The sequence below is a fragment of the Gadus morhua genome, chromosome 18, assembly GCF_902167405.1.
Source record: "Gadus morhua chromosome 18, gadMor3.0, whole genome shotgun sequence".
NCBI lineage: Eukaryota > Metazoa > Chordata > Actinopteri > Gadiformes > Gadidae > Gadus > Gadus morhua.
Window position 1 is genome coordinate 196960 of NC_044065.1, and position 25523 is coordinate 222482.

The window sequence follows — 25523 nt, forward strand, 5'->3', positions numbered from 1 at the left end:
GCGGCGCTCCCCGCTCCCAGGAGATTAGCGGTAATCCGTTCAGGTCCGCGGCCAGCGACACGAGAGGTCTGGACGATGCCGAGTTACAAACGGGACACATTACAAAGTGAGGAGGATAACGGAGCTTAATCTTTTCTTTTTATTAACTATAGAAAATAATGATTAGCCAGAAAAATGATTTGTGTAATCTTAGTTTATAAATCCTTGTAGAGTTGCCTCGGACCAACTTTTATTCCACTATTTTCCTGGAATCCGATGCGTTCCCCACAAAAATAAGAAGGGGATTCCGTCCTTACGGGGTCACACGTTGGAGTGAAAAGAGGGAAGAGTCGAGAGGAAGCTCTGCGCTCATAGCGAGAGGACACACCGCGGGGAGTCTGGAGCTGAGAGGATGGAGGTCCGGCCAGACAGGTTCAAGATCGTAGCCGCCAGGACCCTCGGGAAGATTTATGGGTAGGTACCGGGAATATAAACCTTTACGCAGCCTGTGTCTCTCACATATAAAGTATATAATATATCATGATGAAATATACAGCAGCGCTGTGGTTGAATTCCCGCAGACTAAACGGAGCATCTGGACTAAAACTAAAAAGATAAAAAATCCACGGAACAGTTTATGAATGAGAAGAATGCTTCGTTGCGACTATCCGTTATTTTAAGTTGATGTTCGACTCGTAAAAATAGATAAGGGTTACCACAGAATGCTCATCATTACACTATTTAAATAGAATTGTTCGTTAGAAAGTGTGTAAAACGGGAAAAGTGGTTTGAACTGATCTGCTTTCAGGCTGAATCCATTCTGTTTGCTTTTGATCAAACACCATCTTTACTGTCTGGTTGGTGATGGTGAGACTGATTCTCTTCAGTAGCCTAATGTAAACCCAATGTAAACCCAATCTAACATTAACTTTAGTCCATACTGTGACTTACAAACCAAATGTTGTCCGACTCTCTTTTCTTCCACTCGGGATTTAAACACATAAATCCCCTCCCGAAATAACCTCCTCCTGCTCCTCAATCTGTCTCTAAGTCCTCGGCGGCACCTTGGCTGAGGCGCACCTATCTGGTGTAAGTAGCCTCTCTGCACCCTCCGCGGTCCCTTCTCCTCCCCCACCCTGAAGCCTTATAGGTTGGATTACAGCTACCGGGACGGGACGGAACGGTGGGGGGTGACAACGGGTCCGCGTTGAGCCTTTATTTCCTCCCAAGCACGTGCTGCTTGCTCCCCTGACGCGTTTTCGTAGCAGCATGTCGTGCGTAATGCAGCTTGTCTTAGTTCGTCTCACGCACTCCTCCGGGCTCCGGCCGTCCCATCGGCCTCTCGCTCTTAAAAACAGTACATTCGGTTCCGTTCTACCATGCTCTATTCGGTTTAGTTCTGTTCTATTCTGTTATAATTCTGTTCTATTCATTCCGTTTTGCGTTATTCTATTATTTTTCTTTGGGGGCCGTTATTGTACCACGTGTGGCTGAAATGATGGGTATTTCATCTTTATCATCAAATTTTCTGACTCCGCCTGTGTCCTGATGAGTCCTGACGTCAGGAGGTCTCACAGATCCATCTAGACCTGGTCTTCAGTGATCCACCTAAACCTGGTCTTCAGAGATCCATCTAGACCTGGTCTTCATAGATCCATCTAGTCCTGGTCTTCATAGATCTATCTATTCCTGGTCTTCACAGATCCATCTAGACCTGGTCTTCACAGATCCATCTAGACCTGGTCTTCACCGATCCATCTAGACCTGGTCTTCTCAGATCCATCTAGTCCTGGTCTTCACCGATCCATCTAGACCTGGTCTTCACACCTGGTCTTCACAGATCCATCTAGACCTGGTCTTCATGGATCCATCTAGACCTGGTCTTCACAGATCCATCTAGACCTGGTCTTCACAGATCCATCTAGTCCTGGTCTTCAGAGATCCATCTAGACTTGATCTTCACAGATCCATCTAGACCTGGTGTTCATAGATCCATCTAGACTTGGTCTTCACAGATCCATCTAGTCCTGGTCTTCACAGATCCATCTAGTCCTGGTCTTCACAGATCCATCTAGACCTGGTCTTCACAGATCCATCGAGACCGGGTCTTCACAGATCCATCTAGACCTGGTCTCTCTCTCCTCCCCCAGCTGAACTCTGCTGCTGCAGTCTCATACGACCTTGACTCTCTCACTAGGAGCTTACGTCGCTCTCCGGGGGCTCCACCTCCAGCAGGTCCTCTCTAAGCTAACCCTAACCCCCCAAGGCCTGAGCAGGATGGCCCTGACACTCAGAGGGGGAGGGTCAAGGTGTCAAAGGTTAGAACCTAACCCAACCTCACCTAACCTAACCCAACCCTAACCTAAACTAACCTGTCCTAACCCTAACCTCAACTAAACTAACCAAGCCCAACCTAACCCTAACCCAACCAAAGTGAAAATAAGCTAATATTACTGAAGGCAGGCTAGCGCTAGAGAAACAGGCCAGCAGTACGGCTCCAGAAGGCAGGCTAGAGAAACAGGCCAGAAGTAAGGCTCTAGAAGGCAGCTAGAGAAACAGGCCAGCAGTAAGGCTCTAGAAGGCAGCTAGAGAAACAGGCCAGCAGTAAGGCTCTAGAAGGCAGCTAGAGAAACAGGCCAGCAGTAAGGCTCTAGAAGGCAGCTAGAGAAACAGGCCAGCAGTAAGGCTCTAGAAGGCAGCTAGAGAAACAGGCCAGCAGTAAGGCTCTAGAAAGCAGGCTAGCGCTATAGATACAGGCGTGATGAGGGCCTTGTGTGAGACTGAGAAGGCCGTGAGCTTAGAGAGAGACAGGGTCAGAAGATGTGAAGAAGAGCACCAGCAGGAAGGAGAGAGAGAGAGAGGGGGAGAGAGAGAGAGAGAGAGAGAGGGGGGGGGGAGCGGGGGAGAGAGAGAGAGGACAGAAATAGTCAGTGAAAGAGTCAGAGATATTAATAATTCAACAGTGAGAATCATTAATACTTGATCAATGTCAGAGCCCATCCGACGAGCAGTAGGCATGAGGCTTTACAACCACGCTCCTCCTGATACTCCTCCTCCTGCACCTCCTGCTCCCTCTCCTCCTCCTCCTGCTCCCTCTCCTCCTCCTCTTGCTCCTCCTGCTTCCTCTCCACCTCCTCCTCCTGCTCCCTCTCCTCCTCCTGCTCCTCCTGCTTCCTGTATCTGTGTTGACCTTGTGCTCATCTTGGATGTCACCAGAAAGGACATTATGAGGAAGGGCGCAGATGTTCTCCATCGCTGACTCTGTCTTATGCCGCTTTTCCACTGCATGGTACCAGCTCGACTCGACTCAGTTCGCATTTTTGGCGTTTCCACCGCAAAACATGGTATCTGGTACCTGAAGTGGCTGCTTTTTCTAGTACCGGCTCGCTCTAGGTTCCAAGCAGCTGAGCCGATGCTAAAAGGTGACGTCGGCAGACGGCCGGCCACTGATTGGCCAGAGAGTGTGACGAATTCACGAGAGCGACATGGCAACCATGCTGGTAACAGCCATAGCAGCGCCGCGGCCAACATATTCCACTTCTTCAACTTCTTCAACATACCAGCTAATAATTGTATGTCCTCCATAATTGTAATGTCCTCCATGGCAGCAGCACGACCCGTGCTGCTGCCGTGTCGAGTCGAGTTGAGCTACATGTGCGGTGGAAAACCGGCGTTAGTGTTGTTCCGTTAAAGTTGACCTTGTTTCACCCAAAATAGCCAGAAGCTAGTGGACTAAACCAGGGATCTGTGTCCGTCTGAAGCTAGTGGACTAAACCAGGGATCTGTGTCCGTCTGAAGCTAGTGGACTAAACCAGGGATCTGTGTCCGTCTGAAGCTAGTGGACTAAACCAGGGATCTGTGTCCGTCTGAAGCTAGTGGACTAAACCAGGGATCTGTGTCCGGCTGAACTGACCCAGGGAGCACATGGCAGCGGTTGGTGGAAATCCACCTGCACACAAACATGCACGCACGCAACCAGGCAAACACGCGCACGCACACATGCATGCACACACCCTGACGTCCAAAAGTTGGCGCCAAGCCGGTGATCAATGAGCTGCTGATCGATGGTCTGCTCTGCTCTACACTCCATGGGTAATAGATGAACCACCGCGATACATATTTGATGTCTCCAAGACAGGAGGCTGGAGAGGTCATACTCATCTCAGCCGTTGCTAGGGGAACAGTTGGGAGGGGAGAGCCCAAGGAAGGGATGGAGGAAGGGAGGAGGGAGGAAGGAGGAGAGAGGAAGGAAGTAGGAAGGGAGGAAGGAGAAGGGAGGAAGGAGGGAGGAGGGAGGGAGGAAGGAAGGCATCCAGGGCTTGACGCAGGTAGAGTAGATGTCCGAGCTGTGTGTCAGGACAGGAAGCTGTGAGGACAGGAAGCTGTGAGGACAGGAAGCTGTCAGTCCAGGGGGGTCCGTCTGTCCAGCCCTGGTGGCGGGCGGTAGAGAGCGGAGGGTGGGCGCCGCGCTGCTGGAAGGTTCTAGAGCGAGGTGATGATTGGGGAGGTGTGTTGAGGAGAAAAACCAATAAGGACGACCGTGGTTCATCTACGGGCTGTACGCATCATTCACACAGAACATTGGAGTTAGGTCCAAACATTTGCATTTGAGGACGTTAGAAACAAAAGGATTATGCAAATCAAATTGATTGAAAAATGAAAAATCCCTTTAATATATTAAAAGCTTTCAGCTGATACAGAAAACGTTTTATTTGTCTATCCAGTTCTAGGTTTCAGAAGTCTGAAGGGTTTGAGAACATTAAAAACCATCAAGAAACATCTTCAAGCCAAGCAACGGCCGGCCACCTTCAGCCCAGCGTTAGAGAGACCAGCTGTCTCAGCGTTAGAGAGACCAGCCGTCTCAGGGTTAGAGAGACCAGCCGTCTCAGGGTTAGAGACCAGCCGTCTCAGCGTTAGAGAGACCAGCCGTCTCAGGGTTAGAGAGACCAGCCGTCTCAGGGTTAGAGAGACCAGCCGTCTCAGGGTTTAGAGACCAGCCGTCTCAGGGTTTAGAGACCAGCCGTCTCAGCGTCAGAGAGACCAGCCGTCTCAGAGTTTAGAGACCAGCCGTCTCAGGGTTAGAGAGACCAGCCGTCTCAGGGTTAGAGAGACCAGCCTTCAGTGTTAGAGAGAGACCAGCCGTCTCAGGGTTTAGAGACCAGCCGTCTCAGCGTTAGAGAGACCAGCCGTCTCAGCGTTAGAGAGAGACCAGCCGTCTCAGGGTTAGAGAGACCAGCCGTCTCAGGGTTTAGAGAGACCAGCCATCTCAGCGTTAGAGAGACCAGCCGTCTCAGCGTTAGAGAGACCAGCCGTCTCAGCGTTAGTGAGACCAGCCGTCTCAGGGTTAGAGAGACCAGCCGTCTCTGCGTCAGAGAGACCAGCCGTCTCTGCGTCAGAGAGACCAGCCGTCTCAGCGTCAGAGAGACCAGCCGTCTCACAGTCACTGCCCCCCCCCCTCCCCGCAGAGCGCTAGAGAAGAAGCAGGAGAATGGAGAGACCCTGGAGCTGTCGGCTGAGGGCCGGCCCGAGCTGCTGGTGGAGAAGGAGATGCCGGTGGTGGACTGCACCTGCTTCGGCCTGCCGCGCCGCTACATCATCGCCATCCTGTCCGGACTCGGCTTCTGCATCTCCTTCGGGATCCGCTGCAACCTGGGGGTGGCCATTGTGAGCATGGTGAACAGCCACCGCGAGCTGCGGGACAACAAGGAGGTCATCGTGGTGAGTGGGGGGGGGGGGGGGGGGGGTCAGCATGGTGAAGTCAGTTCAGTCCGAATAGGTCTTTCCTTCTTGGTTCCTTCTTGTTTCTAGCCTTAGCTGGGGGGTGGAGCTCATCCCCCCTCATGTTGGAGTCCTATCCAGTGTGTGCGGTTAGTGGTGGTCTCTGGGTGTTCTGGTACTGTGTGAACGCCGATGCTAAGCCCAGACAAAGGAGGTTTATCTGGCTCTCTTAATCACCAGCATTATGTCAAAAGGCTTTGAAGAGTGAACTAAACAGCAATGGGGATTGGCTGACACCAGGCAGGCCTTCTGATGAGGGTGATACTCCCTCCACAGGTTAGCTAGGGTTATCTAGGGTTAGCTAGGGTCAGCGTAGCGCGGTTATGAAGCTCTCTGCACATGCCTCAAGTAACCGCAGCGCTTCGTATGCTAGCTCCAAGGCAGGTTGTTCGTTAAGTTAGGTAGTTAGTTAGTTTAGACCAACACAGAGGTGAGGAGCAAGACCCTGCTGGTTATAGTTAGGTTTAGGGTTAGGGTGAGGGCTAGGGTGAGGAGCTGGACCCTGCTGGTTATGTGTTGGCAGAATAACACCATCCCAGTGGACTGACTATCCATCACCTCAGCAGTGTTGTCTGAACAGCTGCTGACTCCCTGTCGGACCCACAGAGTGATATATGATATAGAAAAACTTCTTTCCATTTAGTTACAAGGTTGGTCCGTCCTTGCTGCCGGCAGATTCTGCAGTGGGCTCATGTGATAGGCCTTTCCTGTACTAGTATTTATTTGATTGATTTTCTATAATGATAAATAACATTCACCGGAATACAGGAACTCTCTCTCAGGATGCTTTAGATTCCTGCTGTGTGTTCCCTCCCTCCACCCTCCCCTTCCAGTTCAGTACAACCCGTCTGGTGTCGGGGTTAGGGGTACCCCTAACTCTGACCCCCTGTGCCCCCAGGAGGCCCAGTTCGACTGGGACCCCGAGACGGTGGGGATGATCCACGGCTCTTTCTTCTGGGGCTACATTGTCACCCAGATCCCCGGAGGGTTCATCTGTCAGAGGTTTGCCGCCAACAGGTCAGTGTTCATCTTCCAGACCGGCTGTTTGTCCACGACAGATCAGAAGGTGACTCTCTCCTTTCCCTCCTGCCCCAGAGTGTTCGGCTTCGCCATCGTGGCCACGTCCTGCCTCAACATGCTCATCCCCTCGGCCGCCCGGATGCACTTCGGCTGCGTCATCCTCGTCAGGATCTGCCAGGGCCTGGTGGAGGTGCGGAGAACGTCTCCTCCCGGAGCAGCAGCCTGTTGACTCCTCTCAGCTCTCCTCATAGAGGGACGCTGTCTGTCGCTGTGCAAGTTTTGTAGAATTTGTCGCGCCACAACAAGATAACCACCATTGCATGTCTTTACCTTTTGTGGAAGAGGGAGAGACGTCGGAGGACCCGTCGCAGTATATTCATAATATTGTAATGACCACGGAAGAGGCAGTGAATGAAGTATTGAATAGACAGATTTATTAGATAGGCCTACCTAATAAACCGTTGGAACACACAAGACCGGAAACATAGCAACGCCGGTAAACAAACCCCGAGAAGCCCAATCCCTATGAGAGCTCCCCACGCTACGGCCATCCGGAGGCGCACAGAGCTTTTGGCCGTGATATTATATATACAAATATTATATTATATACTATTATATTATATATAGAGCTCTGGAAGTCGCAAACGGCAACATTCCCTTTCTCCTCCATGCTGCAGTTCACCCCGGACTGCACTGCACTAGTTTGACGGTTGAACGCTGATTGGCTGTTACGTTACACCTGTCACTCAGTGGCCACGCTGTTGAACGCTGATTGGCTGTCATTACGCGAAATTCGCGTCAAAGTTGAAATATTTCAACTCGAGCGAATTTGCCACAAATCCTCGTGAACGCGCTCGCCTGTGCACGGCGAAAGTGTGGCGCGACAAATCAAAACTTGTCGCCGGTTTTCTCTCACGAAAAAGTCGCCTGATACGCGTCTCTACGTTCACTCTGTATGGGATCTTTTCGCCCCGTCTCGTTTGGTGTGAACGCACAGTTACGAGCTCTATAAGGAGGGAGAGGGGGGGAGGGCGTCCCTCTCTAAGGAGGGAGAGGGGGGGAGGGCGTCCCTCTATAAGGAGGGAGAGGGGGGGGAGAGTCTCCCTCTATGAGGAGAGAGAGGGGGGGAGAGCGTCCCTCTATGAGGAGAGAGGGGGGAGAGCGTCCCTCTATAAGGAGGGAGAGGGGGGGGAGGGCGTCCCTCTATAAGGAGGGAGGGGGGGGAGAGCGTCCCTCTATGAGGAGAGAGAGGGGGGGGAGAGCGTCCCTCTATGAGGAGAGAGAGGGGGGGGAGAGCGTCCCTCTATAAGGAGGGAGAGGGGGGGGAGAGCGTCCCTCTATGAGGAGGGAGAGGGGGGGAGGGCGTCCCTCTATAAGGAGAGAGAGGGGGGGAGGGCGTCCCTCTATGAGGAGGGAGAGGGGGGGGAGGGCGTCCCTCTATGAGGAGAGAGGGGGGGGAGAGCCTCCCTCTATAAGGAGGGAGATGGGGGGAGAGCCTCCCTCTATGAGGAGAGAGAGGGGGGGGAGAGCGTCCCTCTATAAGGAGGGAGAGGGGGGGAGGGCGTCCCTCTATAAGGAGGGAGAGGGGGGGAGGGCGTCCCTCTATGAGGAGAGAGGGGGGGAGATACTAATCCACTTTGCCGCCTCCACTACCTCTCTACAGTTGAAAACATATGCTATACATTTCGTACATAGGGTGTATTTAAAGTGAATTCCCTAAATTATAAAATAAAGCAGGTTTGACCTTGCTTTAGCATTTTGAAATCATCATCATTCTATTGGGATTAATGGCGAACAATTCTGCAATTGGCTTAGTTATTTTATAGACAATATGCAGAATCCTTTTACTTACGAATCACATGATCGGCCAATTTTGCCAGCACGCCTCCCTAGCCTTATTATGTGCAACTGTGTTGCCCCTAGCCGTTATCTGATTCTTGAACTCCTCATGGGAGTTCATTATGACTATCTGTCCCCCATGAGTGAAATATACTGCCCGTAATCTATCCATTTTGTAAAGATGAGTAAAATGACGCGATAAACGCCCGTTTCATGGGAACGTGCGTTGAAAATTAAGTGGAAAACCGGGATTGACAAATTGACTCGTAAGTGAGCTTCATGGTACCATTTAACTCTGATCGCGAGTTGCGTATTTGTCAATCCAGGTTTTCCCAAGAAAGCCTGGGTATGTTCAGCACGCTTCGTAGTTTACCCCACTGGCTGCTCTCCTGGGTTTGATCTTTTATTTGGTCTTGTTGTTTACTAGGGTTATGGGTTAGTAAGGGTAAGTGAGGGTCATTCTTGGTTAGTTAGGGTTAGTAAGGGGAAGTCTGGGTGAGTTAGGGTAGGGTTAGGTAAGGTGAGAGAGGGTTAGTCAAGGTTAGTTATGGTAAGTAAGGGTACGTCTGGGTTAGTTAGGGTTAGTTATGGTAAGTCTGGGTAAATTAGGTTTGGGTTAGTTAGGGTTGGTTAGGGTTAGTAAACGTCAGGTTAACCCAGCTCACCTTGCTGATCTCGAAGCCAAACACCTCCTCAAAGTAGGCGGGCTGGCTGATGAGCAGCAGGTAGAAGGTCCAGCTGCGGCAGAAGTTGGCCACGATGGTGGCGTAGACGGGCATGGAGGTGAAGAACGCCCGCCACGGGGTGTTGAACTTCTGCAATGACAACAGGTAGTCAGTGTCACACGCCTCTAGAGTGAAACCTGCTCCTAGGACATTTGGACTTAGGGTTAGGGATAGTTTATCTAAAGAATCGATAGTGACGAAAACAAGCTCCATGACGGATAATGAACCACAGAATGGAAACCTTATCAGATTCTATCTTCTAGTGTGAGATAGGACCGGTCCAAACCAGAACACGCCTGCTTCTACACAGGTGCAAGAATATTAATGTGTGGCACGACAAAACTTCGGCAACAACGCGAACGGGCGACAAATTTTCCGTTTGGTGTGAACGCACAGTTAGTCCGCCCCTTCCAGGAGACCCCCCATGGGACCTCTGGGCTAGGAAAATATGAATGGGTTTCAAATGAGAGAAAGTCATTATCTTCTGGTCCCAGTCTTTATACGCCCTGGATTACACATATGTTGATAGTTTTGATAATGTTAGGTTTTGTGTGAGGCCGCTTTGTGAACTACAGCCCCTCGCTGCTCTCAACGCGAATGATATACGTCACCACCCCTCTGATAGACATAGTGATCTCTCTGCTCCACTTCACCGCTTTTTTATATTATATTGATTATATCATTAAGTTTATTATCATATGGTTATGATTGTTATTATCTGAATTATTATTATTGTCATTATTATTATCAATATAATTGTATTATTAGTGTCTTTGTTGTTTTTTATTGGGTTCAGTGTGATTGACATCTTCCCTGTCCAATAGGGCGTCTCCTATCCAGCGTGCCATGGAATATGGGCCAAATGGGCCCCGCCCCTGGAGAGAAGTCGCCTGGCAACCACAGCCTTCTGTGGTGAGCACACATCACTGTGGTTGCTGGTTACTGGTTAATGGTTACTGGTTACTGGCTCTAGCTAGGAACTAAGGTTGCTTGTGTAACCCCTTCTTCCACATGTCTCGTCGTGTGTGTGTGTGTGTGTGTGTGTGTGTGTGTGTGTGTGTGTGTGTGTGTGTGTGTGTGTGTGTGTGTGTGTGTGTGTGTGTGTGTGTGTGTGTGTGTGTGTGTGTGTGTGTGTGTGTCCGTAGGGTCCTACGCGGGCGCGGTCATCGCCATGCCCCTGGCCGGTATTCTGGTGCAGTACTCCGGCTGGTCGTCGGTGTTCTACGTCTACGGTGAGCTCGCGTCACACGGGGTCAATCTGGGCTCTTTCCATCCCTGGCAGGTAGTTTCGGGGTGCTCTGGTACTGTTTCCTGTCTGACTGTGTGTTCCTCCATACTGTTTCCTGTCTGACTGTGTGTTCCTCCATACTGTTTCCTGTCTGACTGTGTGTTCCTCCATACTGTTTCCTGTCTGACTGTGTGTTCCTCCATACTGTTTCCTGTCTGACTGTGTGTTCCTCCATACTGTTTCCTGTCTGACTGTGTGTACCTCCATACTGTTTCCTGTCTGACTGTGTGTTCCTCCATACTGTTTCCTGTCTGACTGTGTGTTCCTCCATACTGTTTCCTGTCTGACTGTTTGTTCCTCCATACTGTTTCCTGTCTGACTGTGTGTTCCTCCATACTGTTTCCTGTCTGACTGTGTGTTCCTCCATACTGTTTCCTGTCTGACTGTGTTCCCCATGCAGGTACTTTCGGGGTGCTCTGGTACTGTTTCTGGGTGCTGGTGTCCTATGAGAGCCCGGCAGCGCACCCCACCATCACCGAGGAGGAGAAGAACTACATCGAGGAGAGCATCGGGACCTCCACCATGAACACCACCCCCGTCACGGTGGGTCCCAGAGTCTCTCCTGGAGCTCCGTCAGTCACTAGGGAGGGTGGGGGTCTACAGAGAGACCTGGTGGGGGTCTACAGAGAGACCTGGTGGGGGTGGGGGTCTATAGAGAGACCTGGTGGGGGTCTATAGAGAGACCTGGTGGGGGTCTATAGAGAGACCTGGTGGGGGTGGGGGGTCTATAGAGAGACCTGGTGGGGGTGGGGGTCTATAGAGAGACCTGGTGGGGGTGGGGGTCTATAGAGAGACCTGGTGGGGGTGGGGGGTCTATAGAGGGACCTGGTGGGGGTGGGGGTCTATAGAGAGACCTGGTGGGGGTGGGGGTCTATAGAGAGACCTGGTGGGGGTGGGGGGTCTATAGAGGGACCTGGTGGGGGTGGGGGTGGGGGTCTACAGAGGGACCTGGTGGGGGTGGGGGTCTATAGAGAGACCTGGTGGGGGTGGGGGTCTATAAAGAGTCCTGGTAGGTGGGGGTCTATAGAGAGACCTGGTGGGGGTGGGGGTCTACAGTGAGTCCTGGTACGTGGGGGGTCTACAGTGAGTCCTGGTAGGTGGGGGTCTATAGTGGGTCCAGGTACGTGGGGGTCTATAGTGGGTCCTGGTGGGGGGTCTATAGTGGGTCCTTCTAGAGGGTGGGGGGTCTATAGTGGGTCCAGGTACGTGGGGGTCTATAGTTGGTCCAGGTACGTGGTGGTCTACAGTGGGTCGAGGTACGTGGGGGTCTATAGTGGGTCCAGGTACGTGGGGGTCTATAGTGGGTCCAGGTACGTGGGGGTCTGTAGTGGGTCCAGGTACGTGGTGGTCTACAGTGGGTCCAGGTACGTGGGGGTCTATAGTGGGTCCCTATCAACTATCCCATAGTCACCATCACAGTGATCTCCAGCACCCTGATGTTAAAACATCCGGAGTATGAATGTTGCTATAAATAGATCATGTTGTTCTTGCGGAGCAAAGCACACGCTGCAGATGTAGTCGCACTATTTTGGACTCAAAGTCTATTTTAGGAGTCGAGAATTCAGATTAATATTCTTGCACCTGTGTAGAAGCAGGCGTGTTCTGGTTTGGACCGGTCCTATCTCACACTAGAAGATAGAATCTGATAAGGTTTCCATTCTGTGGTTCATTATCCGTCATGGAGCTTGTTTTCGTCACTATCGATTCTTTAGATAAACTATCCCTAACCCTAAGTCCAAATGTCCTAGGAGCAGGTTTCACTCTAGAGGCGTGTGACACTGACTACCTGTTGTCATTGCAGAAGTTCAACACCCCGTGGCGGGCGTTCTTCACCTCCATGCCCGTCTACGCCATCATCGTGGCCAACTTCTGCCGCAGCTGGACCTTCTACCTGCTGCTCATCAGCCAGCCCGCCTACTTTGAGGAGGTGTTTGGCTTCGAGATCAGCAAGGTGAGCCGGGTTAACCTGACGTTTACTAACCCTAACCAACCCGAACTAACCCAAACCTAATTTACCCAGACTTACCATAACTAACCCTAACTAACCCAGACTTACCCTTACTTACCATAACTAACCTTAACTAACCCTCTCTCACCTTACCTAACCCGACCCTAACTCACCCAGACTTCCCCTTACTAACCCTAACTAACCAAGACTGACCCTCACTTACCCTTACTAACCCTAAATAACCCATAACCCTAGTAAACAACAAGACCAAATAAAAGATCAAACCCAGGAGAGCAGCCAGTGGGGTAAACTACGAAGCGTGCTGAACATACCCAGGTTTTCTTGGGAAAACCTGGATTGACAAATACGCAACTCGCGATCAGAGTTAAATGGTACCATGAAGCTCACTTACGAGTCAATTTGTCAATCCCGGTTTTCCGCTTAATTTTCAACGCACGTTCCCGTGAAACGGGCGTTTATCGCGTCATTTTACTCACCTTTACAAAATGGATAGATTACGGGCAGTATATTTCACTCATGGGGGACAGATAGTCATAATGAACTCCCATGAGGAGTTCAAGAATCAGATAACGGCTAGGGGCAACACAGTTGCACATAATAAGGCTAGGGAGGCGTGCTGGCAAAATTGGCCGATCATGTGATTCGTAAGTAAAAAGATTCTGCATATTGTCTATAAAATAACTAAGCCAATTGCAGAATTGTTCGCCATTAATCCCAATAGAATGATGATGATTTCAAAATGCTAAAGCTGCTTTATTTTATAATTTAGGGAATTCACTTTAAATACACCCTATGTACGAAATGTATAGCATATGTTTTCAACTGTAGAGAGGTAGTGGAGGCGGCAAAGTGGATCAGTATCAACCCAGCGACCGGGGTTCTACTCTCGCCGGTCCATCTTCATTCCTTTTACCCCCAACCAGGATGTGGTGCCAGCACGCCCTTGAGAACATGGGTTCAAGTTTGAAATAAGCATGAAAATATCATTCCATAACCTTTAGTGAATAAGTATTCCATATTGCATATATATGAACACGTATTGACACATATTAACACGTATTATACCATGGTCTGGGGGAATACTTGATTCTGATTGGCTGCAGGATGTGCATTAACCCCTGATATACGGACACCTGCTAAGTAGTTCCAGTCAAATTGTCTCATCAACCTTCAAAACGAGACCTGGTAAACTGTGAAAAATGCATTAAACTGTAATCAGAAAAACGCGGTTATATGCTATAGACCCTATAGTATCTGTGGTATAAAGGCTGGGACGACATTCAAATTATAAATATGTACACTTTATGCTGAAAGTATAGACCGTCGCGATTCCCATTGAAACGAATGGCGCAGTGATTAAGTCTTCAAAACGAGAGCTGGTCAATTGTGAAAAATGAATTAAACTGTAATTAGACAAAGCGTATATATGCAATAGACAGTAGAATATCTGTATAAAGGCTGAGACGAATCTATAAATATATATAAATATGTACAATGCATAACGTTAGCTCTCTGGCTCATAGCTGAGCGGACTAGAATACCTTCCGTTGCCAAGTCATAGCTAAGGTCCATCCTATTTACTGGAGGAGTGAAGAACGTTTCCGTTGCATGAGAACCTGACGGGGGGGTAATGATTGTTCCAGGAATTAGTCAAACCCTCAGGCGTTACCAGGGAAACAAAGTCATGGCTTGTGAAAAACGTTTTATTTGGATTGTAAAACGCATTAAAAATAGAAATGAATGGTCTTCACCGACGAGGTGTCCATTATCAGGAATTAATGGACGATGCGGAGGCCTTAGAACTGTCCGACGCGCAGCGGAGGACGGCGGCCTCTGCGAAGTCCGTTTTACATTCCAAATACAACAGATATTAACTGATATGAACACATGTGAACAGATATGAACAGATATGAACACGTATTAGCACGTATTAACAGACATTAACATACATTAACGCATATGAACACATCTGGACAGGTAGGAACAGGTATTAACACGTATGAACACACATGAACACGTATGAACACATCTGGACGAAGGATAATAGAGTGTCTTCATTTTCTTATTTCATTCTTATTTAAACCAGCAGTGGTCCCTGGAGATCCGGTCCCCACACAAGTTGCATTTATCTGAGTCTGTCTGGAGAGACATGAGACGTTGGTTCCTTTTGTTCTCTGAACCTCCTCTCCTCGTTGCCCTTCTCCCTCGATGAATACGTTTCTAAATGGACTTTAACCTGCGCTGCGTGTTTAGGTGGGCATCGTGTCAGCCCTCCCCCACCTCGTCATGACCATCATCGTACCAATCGGAGGGCAGCTGGCTGACTACCTGCGCACCAATCAGATCATGAGCACCACCAACGTCAGGAAGCTGATGAACTGTGGAGGTGAGACGCAGCAGTATTCATGTTTTCACCTGGTCTATTATCTATCTCATTATGTGTCTACATGTGGAAGATATTCAACTCTATTCATGTTCTCACTTGGTCTATTATCTATCTCATTACGTCTCTACGGGTACAGAGGACATGGAAGGTACTCACCTCAGAAGGTTTTGGTGTAAAGGATGTGTTATTTTGGGCTGTGTGGCTCAGCGGCGCTCTGTCACATCCCGACTCATGTCTCCTTACTGTTCCTCTCACCGTGAACACATCCCGTCTCACGTCTCCTTACTGTTCCTCTCACCGTGAACACATCCCGACTCACGTCTCCTTACTGTTCCTCTCACCGTGAACACATCCCGACTCACGTCTCCTTACTGTTCCTCTCACCGTGAACACATCCCGACTCACGTCTCCTTACTGTTCCTCTCACCGTGAACACGTCCCGACTCACGTCTCCTTACTGTTCCTCTCACCGTGAACACATCCCGACTCACGTCTCCTTACTGTTCCTCTCACCGTGAACACATCCCGACTCACGTCTCCTTACTGTTCCTCTCACCGTGAACACATCCCGACTCACGTCTCCTTACTGTTCCTCTCACCGTGAACACATCCCGACTCATGTCTCCTTACTGTTCCTCTCACCGTGAACACATCCCGACTCACGTCTCCTTGCTTTTCCTCTCACCGTGAACGCGTCCCGACTCACGTCTCCTTACTGTTCCTCTCACCGTGAACACGTCCCGACTCACGTCTCCTTACTGTTCCTCTCACCGTGAACACGTCCCGACTCACGTCTCCTTACTGTTCCTCTCACCGTGAACACATCCCGACTCACGTCTCCTTACTGTTCCTCTCACCGTGAACACATCCCGACTCACGTCTCCTTACTGTTCCTCTCACTGTGAACACATCCCGACTCACGTCTCCTTACTGTTCCTCTCACTGTGAACACATCCCGACTCACGTCTCCTTACTGTTCCTCTCAGTGTGAACACATCCCGACTCACGTCTCCTTACTGTTCCTCTCACCGTGAACACATCCCGACTCTCTGGAGAGGTGTCACAAGGAGCCCAGAGCTTAACATCTGATCATTAGCAGAGATCACTGTGAGCTTCAGTCAGCCAGTTCTCTCAGCCTCTCGCGTTCCCTGGACTGTTCCTGCTCCACAGATCGATGGGGCTGAGGTAACCCGAGAGGCTTGCAGAGCATCGTATTGAACGCAGCCAACAGTAGCCCGGGGCTCAGCGATAAGAATAGACCGAGCTTCATTATGGGTGCATAGTGTTGAAGTCCCCACAACTGCCTCAACTCTGGGTTCTCCCTCTGGGTTCTACCTCTGGATTCTCCCTCTGGGTTCTACCTCTGGGTTCTCCCTCTGGGTTCTACCTCTGGGTTCTACCTCTGGGGGTTAGGGTTCCAGCGGGGTTGGACCCACAGCGGGAGGGCTCTGGGTTCCCAGCGGGGTTGGACCCACAGCGGGAGGGCTCTGGGTTCCCAGCGGGGTTGGACCCACAGCGGGAGGGCTCTGGGTTCCCAGCGGGGTTGGACCCACAGCGGGAGGGCTCTGGGTTCCCAGCGAGTTGGACCCACAGCGGGAGGGCTCTGGGTCTGAGACGTGGTCTGGGTTCGACTGAACGGACGGTAGTGAAGGGCCGGCGCTCTGGAGGAGGTTGACCCCTGACCTACGACCTACCATCCTCCCCCCAGGCTTCGGCATGGAGGCCACTCTTCTGCTGGTGGTGGGCTTCTCCCACACCAAGGTGGTGGCCATCAGCTTCCTGGTGCTGGCCGTGGGCTTCTCCGGATTCGCCATCTCAGGTGAGAGGCTGTGGGCGTGCCCCCCCCCCCCCTTCTGATCAACTAACAAAATAAGTAAAATGGTATATATTAAGTGATTATATTATTATACAATTATATGTACGAAAATAAACCACAAAGACTACAGACAGATAATAACTAAAAATTAGAGCTGTTAGTTAAACGCGTTATTAACGGCGTTAACGCAAACCAATTTTAACGGCGTTAAAAAAATTATTGCGCGATTAACGCAATTATTTCATTTAAAAAATATATATATTTTGTTTTTTCTTTGGCTCAAAACAAAGAAGCAGTAGCCTGACTGCTATGTTCAAATGACATTTGATCAAAGCAGTCGTTTAATTGCACTATAGGCTCTTTTTTTGTATCGTCCTGTTTTGATCAGTATATGCCAATGTTGTTATCAATAAAAAATCATTTGCACAAGGCAAGCCGATGCACTTCACCATGTTGATAAGAGAATTAAAATGAGAAGAATTATGGGACAAAAAAATCAAGGGATATTTAGCATAGAAAAATAATTTGCGATTAATCGCGATTAATCGCGAGTTAACTATGACATTAATGCGATTAATCACGATTAAATATTTTAATCGCTTGACAGCTCTACTAAAAATACATCAATTCTACATTCAGAGTTAGCTTCCCTTTGAGTAGAAGGTCGCTGACAGCCTGATCCTCTGAGGGCTCCCGTCTCCCTCAGGGAGGCAGGAGCTAGAGGACCAGAGAACCCCAGACCGTCTGACCCTAACCCCCTCCTCTCCGGCAGGGTTCAACGTGAACCACCTGGACATCGCCCCGCGCTATGCCAGCATCCTGATGGGCATCTCCAACGGCGTGGGCACGCTGTCGGGCATGGTGTGCCCCCTGATCGTAGGCGCCATGACCAAGCATAAGGTAAGGGTTGGCCCCCTACCCCCTACCCCCTAGCCCCCTACCCCCTAGCCCCTAGCCCCTAGCCCCCTACCCCCCTACCCCCCTACCCCAAACCCCCTAGCCCCTAGCCCCTAGCCCCCTACCCCCCTACCCCCCTACCCCCCTACCCCAAACCCCCTAGCCCCTAGCCCCCTACCCCCTACCCCTAGCCCCCTACCCCCTACCCCCCCTAGCCCCCCTACCCCCTACCCCCTAGCCCCCTACCCCCCCTAGCCCCCTACCCCCCCTACCCCCTAGCCCCCTACCCCCTACCCCCCCTACCCCCTAGCCCCCTACCCCCTACCCCCTTGCCCCCTAGCCCCTAGCCCCCTACCCCCCCTAGCCCCCTACCCCCTAGCCCCCTACCCCCTAGCCCCCTACCCCCCCTGTATGGATGGGTTAGGATTACGTTGTGTAGGGGACAGTATCTCTGTATGGATGGGTTAGGGTTACGTTGTGTAGGGGACAGTATCTCTGTATGAATGGGTTAGGGTTACGTTGTGTAGGGGACAGTATCTCTGTATGGATGGGTTAGGGTTACGTTGTGTAGGGGACAGTATCTCTGTATGAATGGGTTAGGGTTACGTTGTGTAGGGGACAGTATCTCTGTATGGATGGGTTAGGGTTACGTTGTGTAGGGGACAGTATCTCTGTATGTATGGGTTAGGGTTACGTTGTGTAGGGGACAGTATCTCCGTATGGATGGGTTAGGGTTACGTTGTGTAGGGGACAGTATCTCTGTATGGGTTAGGGTTACGTTGTGTAGGGGACAGTATCTCTGTATGTATGGGTTAGGGTTACGTTGTGTAGGGGACAGTATATCTGTATGGGTTAGGGTTACGTTGTGTAGGGGACAGTATCTCTGTATGGATGGGTTAGGGTTACGTTGTGTAGGGGACAGTTTCTCTGTATGGGTTAGGGTTACGTTGTGTAGGGGACAGTATCTCTGTATGGATGGGTTAGGGTTACGTTGTGTAGGGGACAGTATCTCTGTATGGGTTAGGGTTACGTTGTGTAGGGGACAGTATCTCTGTATGGATGGGTTAGGGTTACGTTGTGTAGGGGACAGTATCTCTGTATGGGTTAGGGTTACGTTGTGTAGGGGACAGTATCTCTGTATGGATGGGTTAGGGTTACGTTGTGTAGGGGACAGTATCTCTGTATGGATGGGTTAGGGTTACGTTGTGTAGGGGACAGTATCTCTGTATGTATGGGTTAGGGTTACGTTGTGTAGGGGACAGTATCTCTGTATGGATGGGTTAGGGTTACGTTGTGTAGGGGACAGTATCTCTGTATGGATGGGTTAGGGTTACGTTGTGTAGGGGACAGTATCTCTGTATGTATGGGTTAGGGTTACGTTGTGTAGGGGACAGTATCTCTGTATGGATGGGTTAGGGTTACGTTGTGTAGGGGACAGTATCTCTGTATGTATGGGTTAGGGTTACGTTGTGTAGGGGACAGTATCTCTGTATGTATGGGTTAGGGTTACGTTGTGTAGGGGACAGTATCTCTGTATGGATGGGTTAGGGTTACGTTGTGTAGGGGACAGTATCTCTGTATGGATGGGTTAGGGTTACGTTGTGTAGGGGACAGTATCTCTGTATGGATGGGTTAGGGTTACGTTGTGTAGGGGACAGTATCTCTGTATGGATGGGTTAGGGTTACGTTGTGTAGGGGACAGCATCTCTGTATGGATGGGTTAGGGTTACGTTGTGTAGGGGACAGTATCTCTGTATGTATGGGTTAGGGTTACGTTGTGTAGGGGACAGTATCTCTGTATGGATGGGTTAGGGTTACGTTGTGTAGGGGACAGTATCTCTGTATGGATGGGTTAGGGTTACGTTGTGTAGGGGACAGTATCTCTGTATGTATGGGTTAGGGTTACGTTGTGTAGGGGACAGTATCTCTGTATGTATGGGTTAGGGTTACGTTGTGTAGGGGACAGTATCTCTGTATGGATGGGTTAGGGTTACGTTGTGTAGGGGACAGTATCTCTGTATGGATGGGTTAGGGTTACGTTGTGTAGGGGACAGTATCTCTGTATGGGTTAGGGTTACGTTGTGTAGGGGACAGTATCTCTGTATGGATGGGTTAGGGTTACGTTGTGTAGGGGACAGTATCTCTGTATGTATGGGTTAGGGTTACGTTGTGTAGGGGACAGTATCTCTGTATGGATGGGTTAGGGTTACGTTGTGTAGGGGACAGTATCTCTGTATGGATGGGTTAGGGTTACGTTGTGTAGGGGACAGTATCTCTGTATGGATGGGTTAGGGTTACGTTGTGTAGGGGACAGTATCTCTGTATGGGTTAGGGTTACGTTGTGTAGGGGACAGTATCTCTGTATGGATGGGTTAGGGTTACGTTGTGTAGGGGACAGTATCTCTGTATGGGTTAGGGTTACGTTGTGTAGGGGACAGTATCTCTGTATGTATGGGTTAGGGTTACGTTGTGTAGGGGACAGTATCTCTGTATGGATGGGTTAGGGTTACGTTGTGTAGGGGACAGTATCTCTGTATGGATGGGTTAGGGTTACGTTGTGTAGGGGACAGTATCTCTGTATGGGTTAGGGTTACGTTGTGTAGGGGACAGTATCTCTGTATGGATGGGTTAGGGTTACGTTGTGTAGGGGACAGTATCTCTGTATGGATGGGTTAGGGTTACGTTGTGTAGGGGACAGTATCTCTGTATGTATGGGTTAGGGTTACGTTGTGTAGGGGACAGTATCTCTGTATGGGTTAGGGTTACGTTGTGTAGGGGACAGTATCTCTGTATGGATGGGTTAGGGTTACGTTGTGTAGGGGACAGTATCTCTGTATGGATGGGTTAGGGTTACGTTGTGTAGGGGACAGTATCTCTGTATGGATGGGTTAGGGTTACGTTGTGTAGGGGACAGTATCTCTGTATGGATGGGTTAGGGTTACGTTGTGTAGGGGACAGTATCTCTGGATGGGTTAGGGTTACGTTGTGTAGGGGACAGTATCTCTGTATGGATGGGTTAGGGTTACGTTGTGTAGGGGACAGTATCTCTGTATGGATGGGTTAGGGTTACGTTGTGTAGGGGACAGTATCTCTGTATGGATGGGTTAGGGTTACGTTGTGTAGGGGACAGTATCTCTGTATGGGTTAGGGTTACGTTGTGTAGGGGACAGTATCTCTGTATGGATGGGTTAGGGTTACGTTGTGTAGGGGACAGTATCTCTGTATGAATGGGTTAGGGTTACGTTGTGTAGGGGACAGTATCTCTGTATGGATGGGTTAGGGTTACGTTGTGTAGGGGACAGTATCTCTGTATGGGTTAGGGTTACGTTGTGTAGGGGACAGTATCTCTGTATGGATGGGTTAGGGTTACGTTGTGTAGGGGACAGTATCTCTGTATGGATGGGTTAGGGTTACGTTGTGTAGGGGACAGTATCTCTGTATGGATGGATTCATAAATGAGGCGTTATTGTGTTCCAGATAATAGACAACACTAGTGATCAGTCTTGAACCAGCCTAGCTTCTCCTCAGTCTTTCTAACGGAGCCCCCCCCCCCCTCTTGCCTTGGCCCCTGCGGACCCTCCGGTCGGACCCCAGACCCGGCAGGAGTGGCAGGGGGTGTTCCTCATCGCCTCCATGGTCCATTACGGCGGGGTCATCTTCTACGGTGAGTGTGCCGCCGCCCACTGGGAACGCATCTCCTGAACCAGTTCACCATCAGTGTTCAGGAGCCATAGTAATAGTTATAGTAATTAGTAATAGTAGGACGTGCTGCAATATATCACAGCGTAAATGCAGAGGAAAGACCAGCAAGCAACTTCCTCCTCATCGTAGTCGTTTAGACGCAGATAGCCCATATCCCATAGCACCTAGCACCTAGCACCTAGCCCATATTCCATAGCACCTAGCACCTAGCCCATAGCACATATCCCATAGCACCTAGCCCATAGCACCTAGCCCATAGCACCTAGCCCGTAGCATGTAGCACATAGCCCATAGCCCATAGCACCTAGCACCTAGCCCATATCACCTAGCACATAGCACCTAGCCAATAACACCTAGCACCTAGCCCATAGCACCTAGCACCTAGCACCTAGCCCATAGCACCTAGCCCATAGCACCTAGCACCTAGCCCATAGCACATGGCACATGGCACATATCCCATAGCACCTAGCCCATAGCACCTAGCCCATAGCACCTAGCACATAGCACATAGCACCTAGCCCATAGCACCTAGCACGTAGCACCTAGCACATTGCACCTAGCACATAGCACCTAGCACATAGCCCATAGCACCTAGCACGTAGTATGTAGCACATAGCCCATATCCCATAGCGCATAGCACCTAGCACCTAGCCCATAGCACCTAGCACATAGCCCATAGCACCTAGCCTATAGCACCTAGCACCTAGCCCATAGCACCTAGCACATGGCACATAGTACCTAGCCCATAGCACCTAGCACGTAGCATGTAGCACATAGCCCATAGCACCTAGCACCTAGCACCCAGCACATAGCACCTAGCCCATAGCACCTAGCACGTAGCACCTAGCACGTAGCACCTAGCCCGTAGCACCTAGTACATAGCACCTAGTACCTAGCACATAGCCCATAGCCCATAGCCCATATCACCTAGCACGTAGCATGTAGCCCATATCCCATAGCGCATAGCACCTAGCACCTAGCACATAGCACCTAGCCCATAGCACCTAGCCCATAGCACGTAGCCCATAGCACATTGCACGTAGCATACAGCACATAGCTCATAGCATGTAGCACATAGCACGTAGCTCATAGCATGTAGCACATAGTACTCTAAAGTGTTGTCCCGACCGCTACCACCGACCCCTAACCCCCGACCCCTGCCCCCCGACCCCCGACCCCTGACGCCTGACGCCTGACCCCTGACCCCTGACCACCGACCCCTGACCCCTGCCCCCCCCGCTCCGCAGGCCTGTTCGCGTCGGGGGAGAAGCAGTGGTGGGCCGAGCCCGAGACGCTCAGCGACGAGAAGTGCGGAATCCTGGACGAAGACGAGCTGGGCAACGAGACGGAGGAGCTGTACCGCTCCACGGGGGGGTACGGAGCCACCAGCCAGGGAGGGGCCGACCCCAACGGGGGGGCAGCGGGGGGGGCAGGAGGGGGAGGGGGAGGAGCCGGAGGGGGATGGGTGTCGGACTGGGACAAGACTGAGGAGTACGTCCAGCCGGCAGGAACCAATAACTTCCTGTATGGCGACGAACCGGAGGAGCTCAGATGAGGAGGAGGAGGAGCAGAAGCAGCTCTGTGGACGGTTGGTGTAGCAGCACAGGAGGGGGGGTGATGGTACTGGCGGTGCTGGTTGGAGCAGGAGGTGCTGGTTGGAGGCGTCCGACTGCAATGTTAAAGTGAACTCTTATATATTAATAAATCAATAAATAATCAATGTGGTCTGCCCAGCAAGGGCAGAGACTAATGACGACAGGTTAGTGGAAGGGCGTGTGTGTCGGTGTGTGTGGTCATGTTGGCGTGTGTTCATGTGTGCGTGTTGGTGTTCATGTTTGTGTGTGCTTTGTTTTTGTGTGCGACGGCGGATCCTGTTGAGCCCAAAAGCCTCCCGGTAACGCCAGATTAACTTCTCCATTTGGGGTTGGGTTAACTTTTAAGATGCGTAGTTACGTTATGATCCATTTATTTTATGTTCTGTTTTTATTTAAAGGGTTTTTAGTGATATTCAAATCTTTCAGGTAACTAAACAGTAGGCAGAAATTAGGTCTCAGTTAGCTAAGACCACTTTTATCACTTAAACTATAACCTAATAATCTGCAGACTTTGAGGATTTGAACGTGTGCCAATACGAATGACGAGGGGTTGTGGTATTGGTTGTGTTTAAAGGCTTACAGAAGAAAGTCCTTAACACCCACAGAGTTCATTCATTTATATTGTTTCATGTCCGAGCAAGTCCATGCAACAAAGAGTAGCTGCACATGCTAGCCCCCCGGTCCCCCCCGCTGTCTGTCAGTTCATCGGGTCCACGCTCTGAGACGGGAGGCGAGGCTCCTCTACGAGGCTCCTCTACGAGGCTCCTCTACCAGGCTCCTCTACCAGGCTCCTCTACGAGGCTCCTCTACGAGGCTCCTCTAGGAGGCTCCTCTAGGAGGCTCCTCTAGGAGGCTCCTCTACCAGGCTCCTCTAGGAGGCTCCACTAGGAGGCTCCTCTACGAGGCTCCTCTACGAGGCTCCTCTACGAGGCTCCTCTAAGAGGCTCCTCTACCAGGCTCCTCTACCAGGCTCCTCTACGAGGCTCCTCTACGAGGCTCCTGTCTCTGATAGAGGAAGGAGCCTCGGCTCGCCTCTCAGATCTGCTATCACGTGTAGATCAGAGAATCCTTTTGACCAGCAGGACTCTGATGAGACGGGCGTGGTGCGGGCGCCATTTATTTTGTATGTATATATACATATATTAATGTGTATATATATATATACATATATATAGTATTTATTTGTTTTTCTGTCATATATATATAGGATCTTCTGTGAAAAACAAGGCTTCTATGTAGAAAGCCACCAGTAGTGTAAAGTTTTAACCTCACAATAAATAAGAAGCTAACTTAACGTTGGCAGGTGTTCACCGTAGTGATGGCTTCTCTCTAGAAATTTGAAACAAAGTTTGCGGACTCCAAAGGGATTAGAAGGCGATCTGGATATTGTGTTGCAGTGACTCAGCATTTAACACGAGAAGTGATGCTGCGTTCTCGGACAGCAAAAGAGAGACAACACATGAGACAGAGGCAGAGAGGAGAAAGAGAGGGAGACAGAGAGAGAGGTAGAGAGGAGAAAGAGAGAGAGACAGAGAGAGAGGTAGAGAGAGGCAGAGAGGAGAAAGAGAGGGAGACAGAGAGAGGCAGAGAGGGAGACAGAGAGAGGCAGAGAGGAGAAAGAGGGAGGCAGAGAGGAGAAAGAGAGGGAGACGGAGAGAGGCAGAGAGGAGAAAGGGAGAGAGACAGAGAGAGGCAGAGAGGAGGTAGAGAGGGAGGTAGAGAGGGAGACAGAGGGAGGAGGTAGAGAGGGAGGTAGAGAGAGGCAGAGAGGAGAAACAGAGGGAGACAGAGAGGCAGGGAGCGAGAAAGAGAGGGAACCAAGTCCAAATAAAAATGAAGCAGAATTCACGCAGCCAGCCACCAACATAGTGGGTTCACGGTCATTTCTATGTCCACATGCGGGCGTCAGTAAATGTGTGGGCGTGTGTGTGTGTTTGTGTGTTAAATGGTTGTTATCCATGTGTTAGGGTCGCGGGGCCACGTGCTGGGTCCCAGTTCAGCCCCAGTGGTTCCCAGCTAAGCCCCAGTTATTCCCAGTTCTGCCCCAGTTGTTCCCAGTGTATAATAAGAGACGTTAGGATTCTTACTGGTTTCACTGTTTCTTCTTCATTTATTTTTATTTATTTATTTTTGGTCACCAATGTATATTGATAAAAGAAGTTTGTGGAAACTGATCTTGTCTAATAAAAGGTAGAGAGGATAAACGTTGTGTGTTGTCAGCAGGAGACTCAACGTCTGCCCTGATTGGTTGGCTCGGGTTTCTCTGTCTGCCTGGGCTGCCAGGCAGCGCATCGATCGCTGCTAACGGAGACACACAGAACCGAAGAACACATGGAACCTGAACAGTAGAACACAAGGAACCGGATCAGTAGAACACACGGAACCGGAGAAACACACGGAACCCGAACAGTCTAACACACAGAACCGGATCAGTAGAACACACGCAACCGGAACAGTAGAACACACAGAATCGGAGAACACGTGGAACCGGAACAGTAGAACACACAGAACTGGAACCGGAGAACACAC

At 50.4% G+C, this 25523-nt stretch overlaps 1 protein-coding gene across 1 annotated transcript; it reads left to right on the top strand.

The window, feature by feature from the left end:
- Nucleotides 1–27: 27 nt before the first annotated feature.
- LOC115531585 (vesicular glutamate transporter 1) lies at nucleotides 28–24302 on the top strand. Its single transcript, XM_030340938.1, has 13 exons — nucleotides 28–453; nucleotides 5445–5697; nucleotides 6656–6774; nucleotides 6853–6967; nucleotides 10166–10253; nucleotides 10487–10573; nucleotides 11030–11172; nucleotides 12431–12580; nucleotides 14852–14984; nucleotides 16693–16803; nucleotides 17573–17700; nucleotides 21292–21361; nucleotides 22647–24302. Exons 1-13 carry the CDS (start codon nucleotides 392–394, stop codon nucleotides 22952–22954), a joined length of 1767 nt encoding a protein of 588 aa, XP_030196798.1. The 5' UTR covers nucleotides 28–391; the 3' UTR covers nucleotides 22955–24302.
- Nucleotides 24303–25523: the final 1221 nt, after the last annotated feature.

Coding starts and splice junctions, on each gene's coding strand:
- LOC115531585 (XM_030340938.1), top strand. CDS start 392: ATGGAGGTCCGGCCAGACAGGTTCAAGATCGTAGCCGCCAGGACCCTC. Junction 454..5,444: donor ACCCTCGGGAAGATTTATGG/GTAGGTACCGGG, acceptor CCCTCCCCGCAG/AGCGCTAGAGAAGAAGCAGG. Junction 5,698..6,655: donor ACAACAAGGAGGTCATCGTG/GTGAGTGGGGGG, acceptor CTGTGCCCCCAG/GAGGCCCAGTTCGACTGGGA.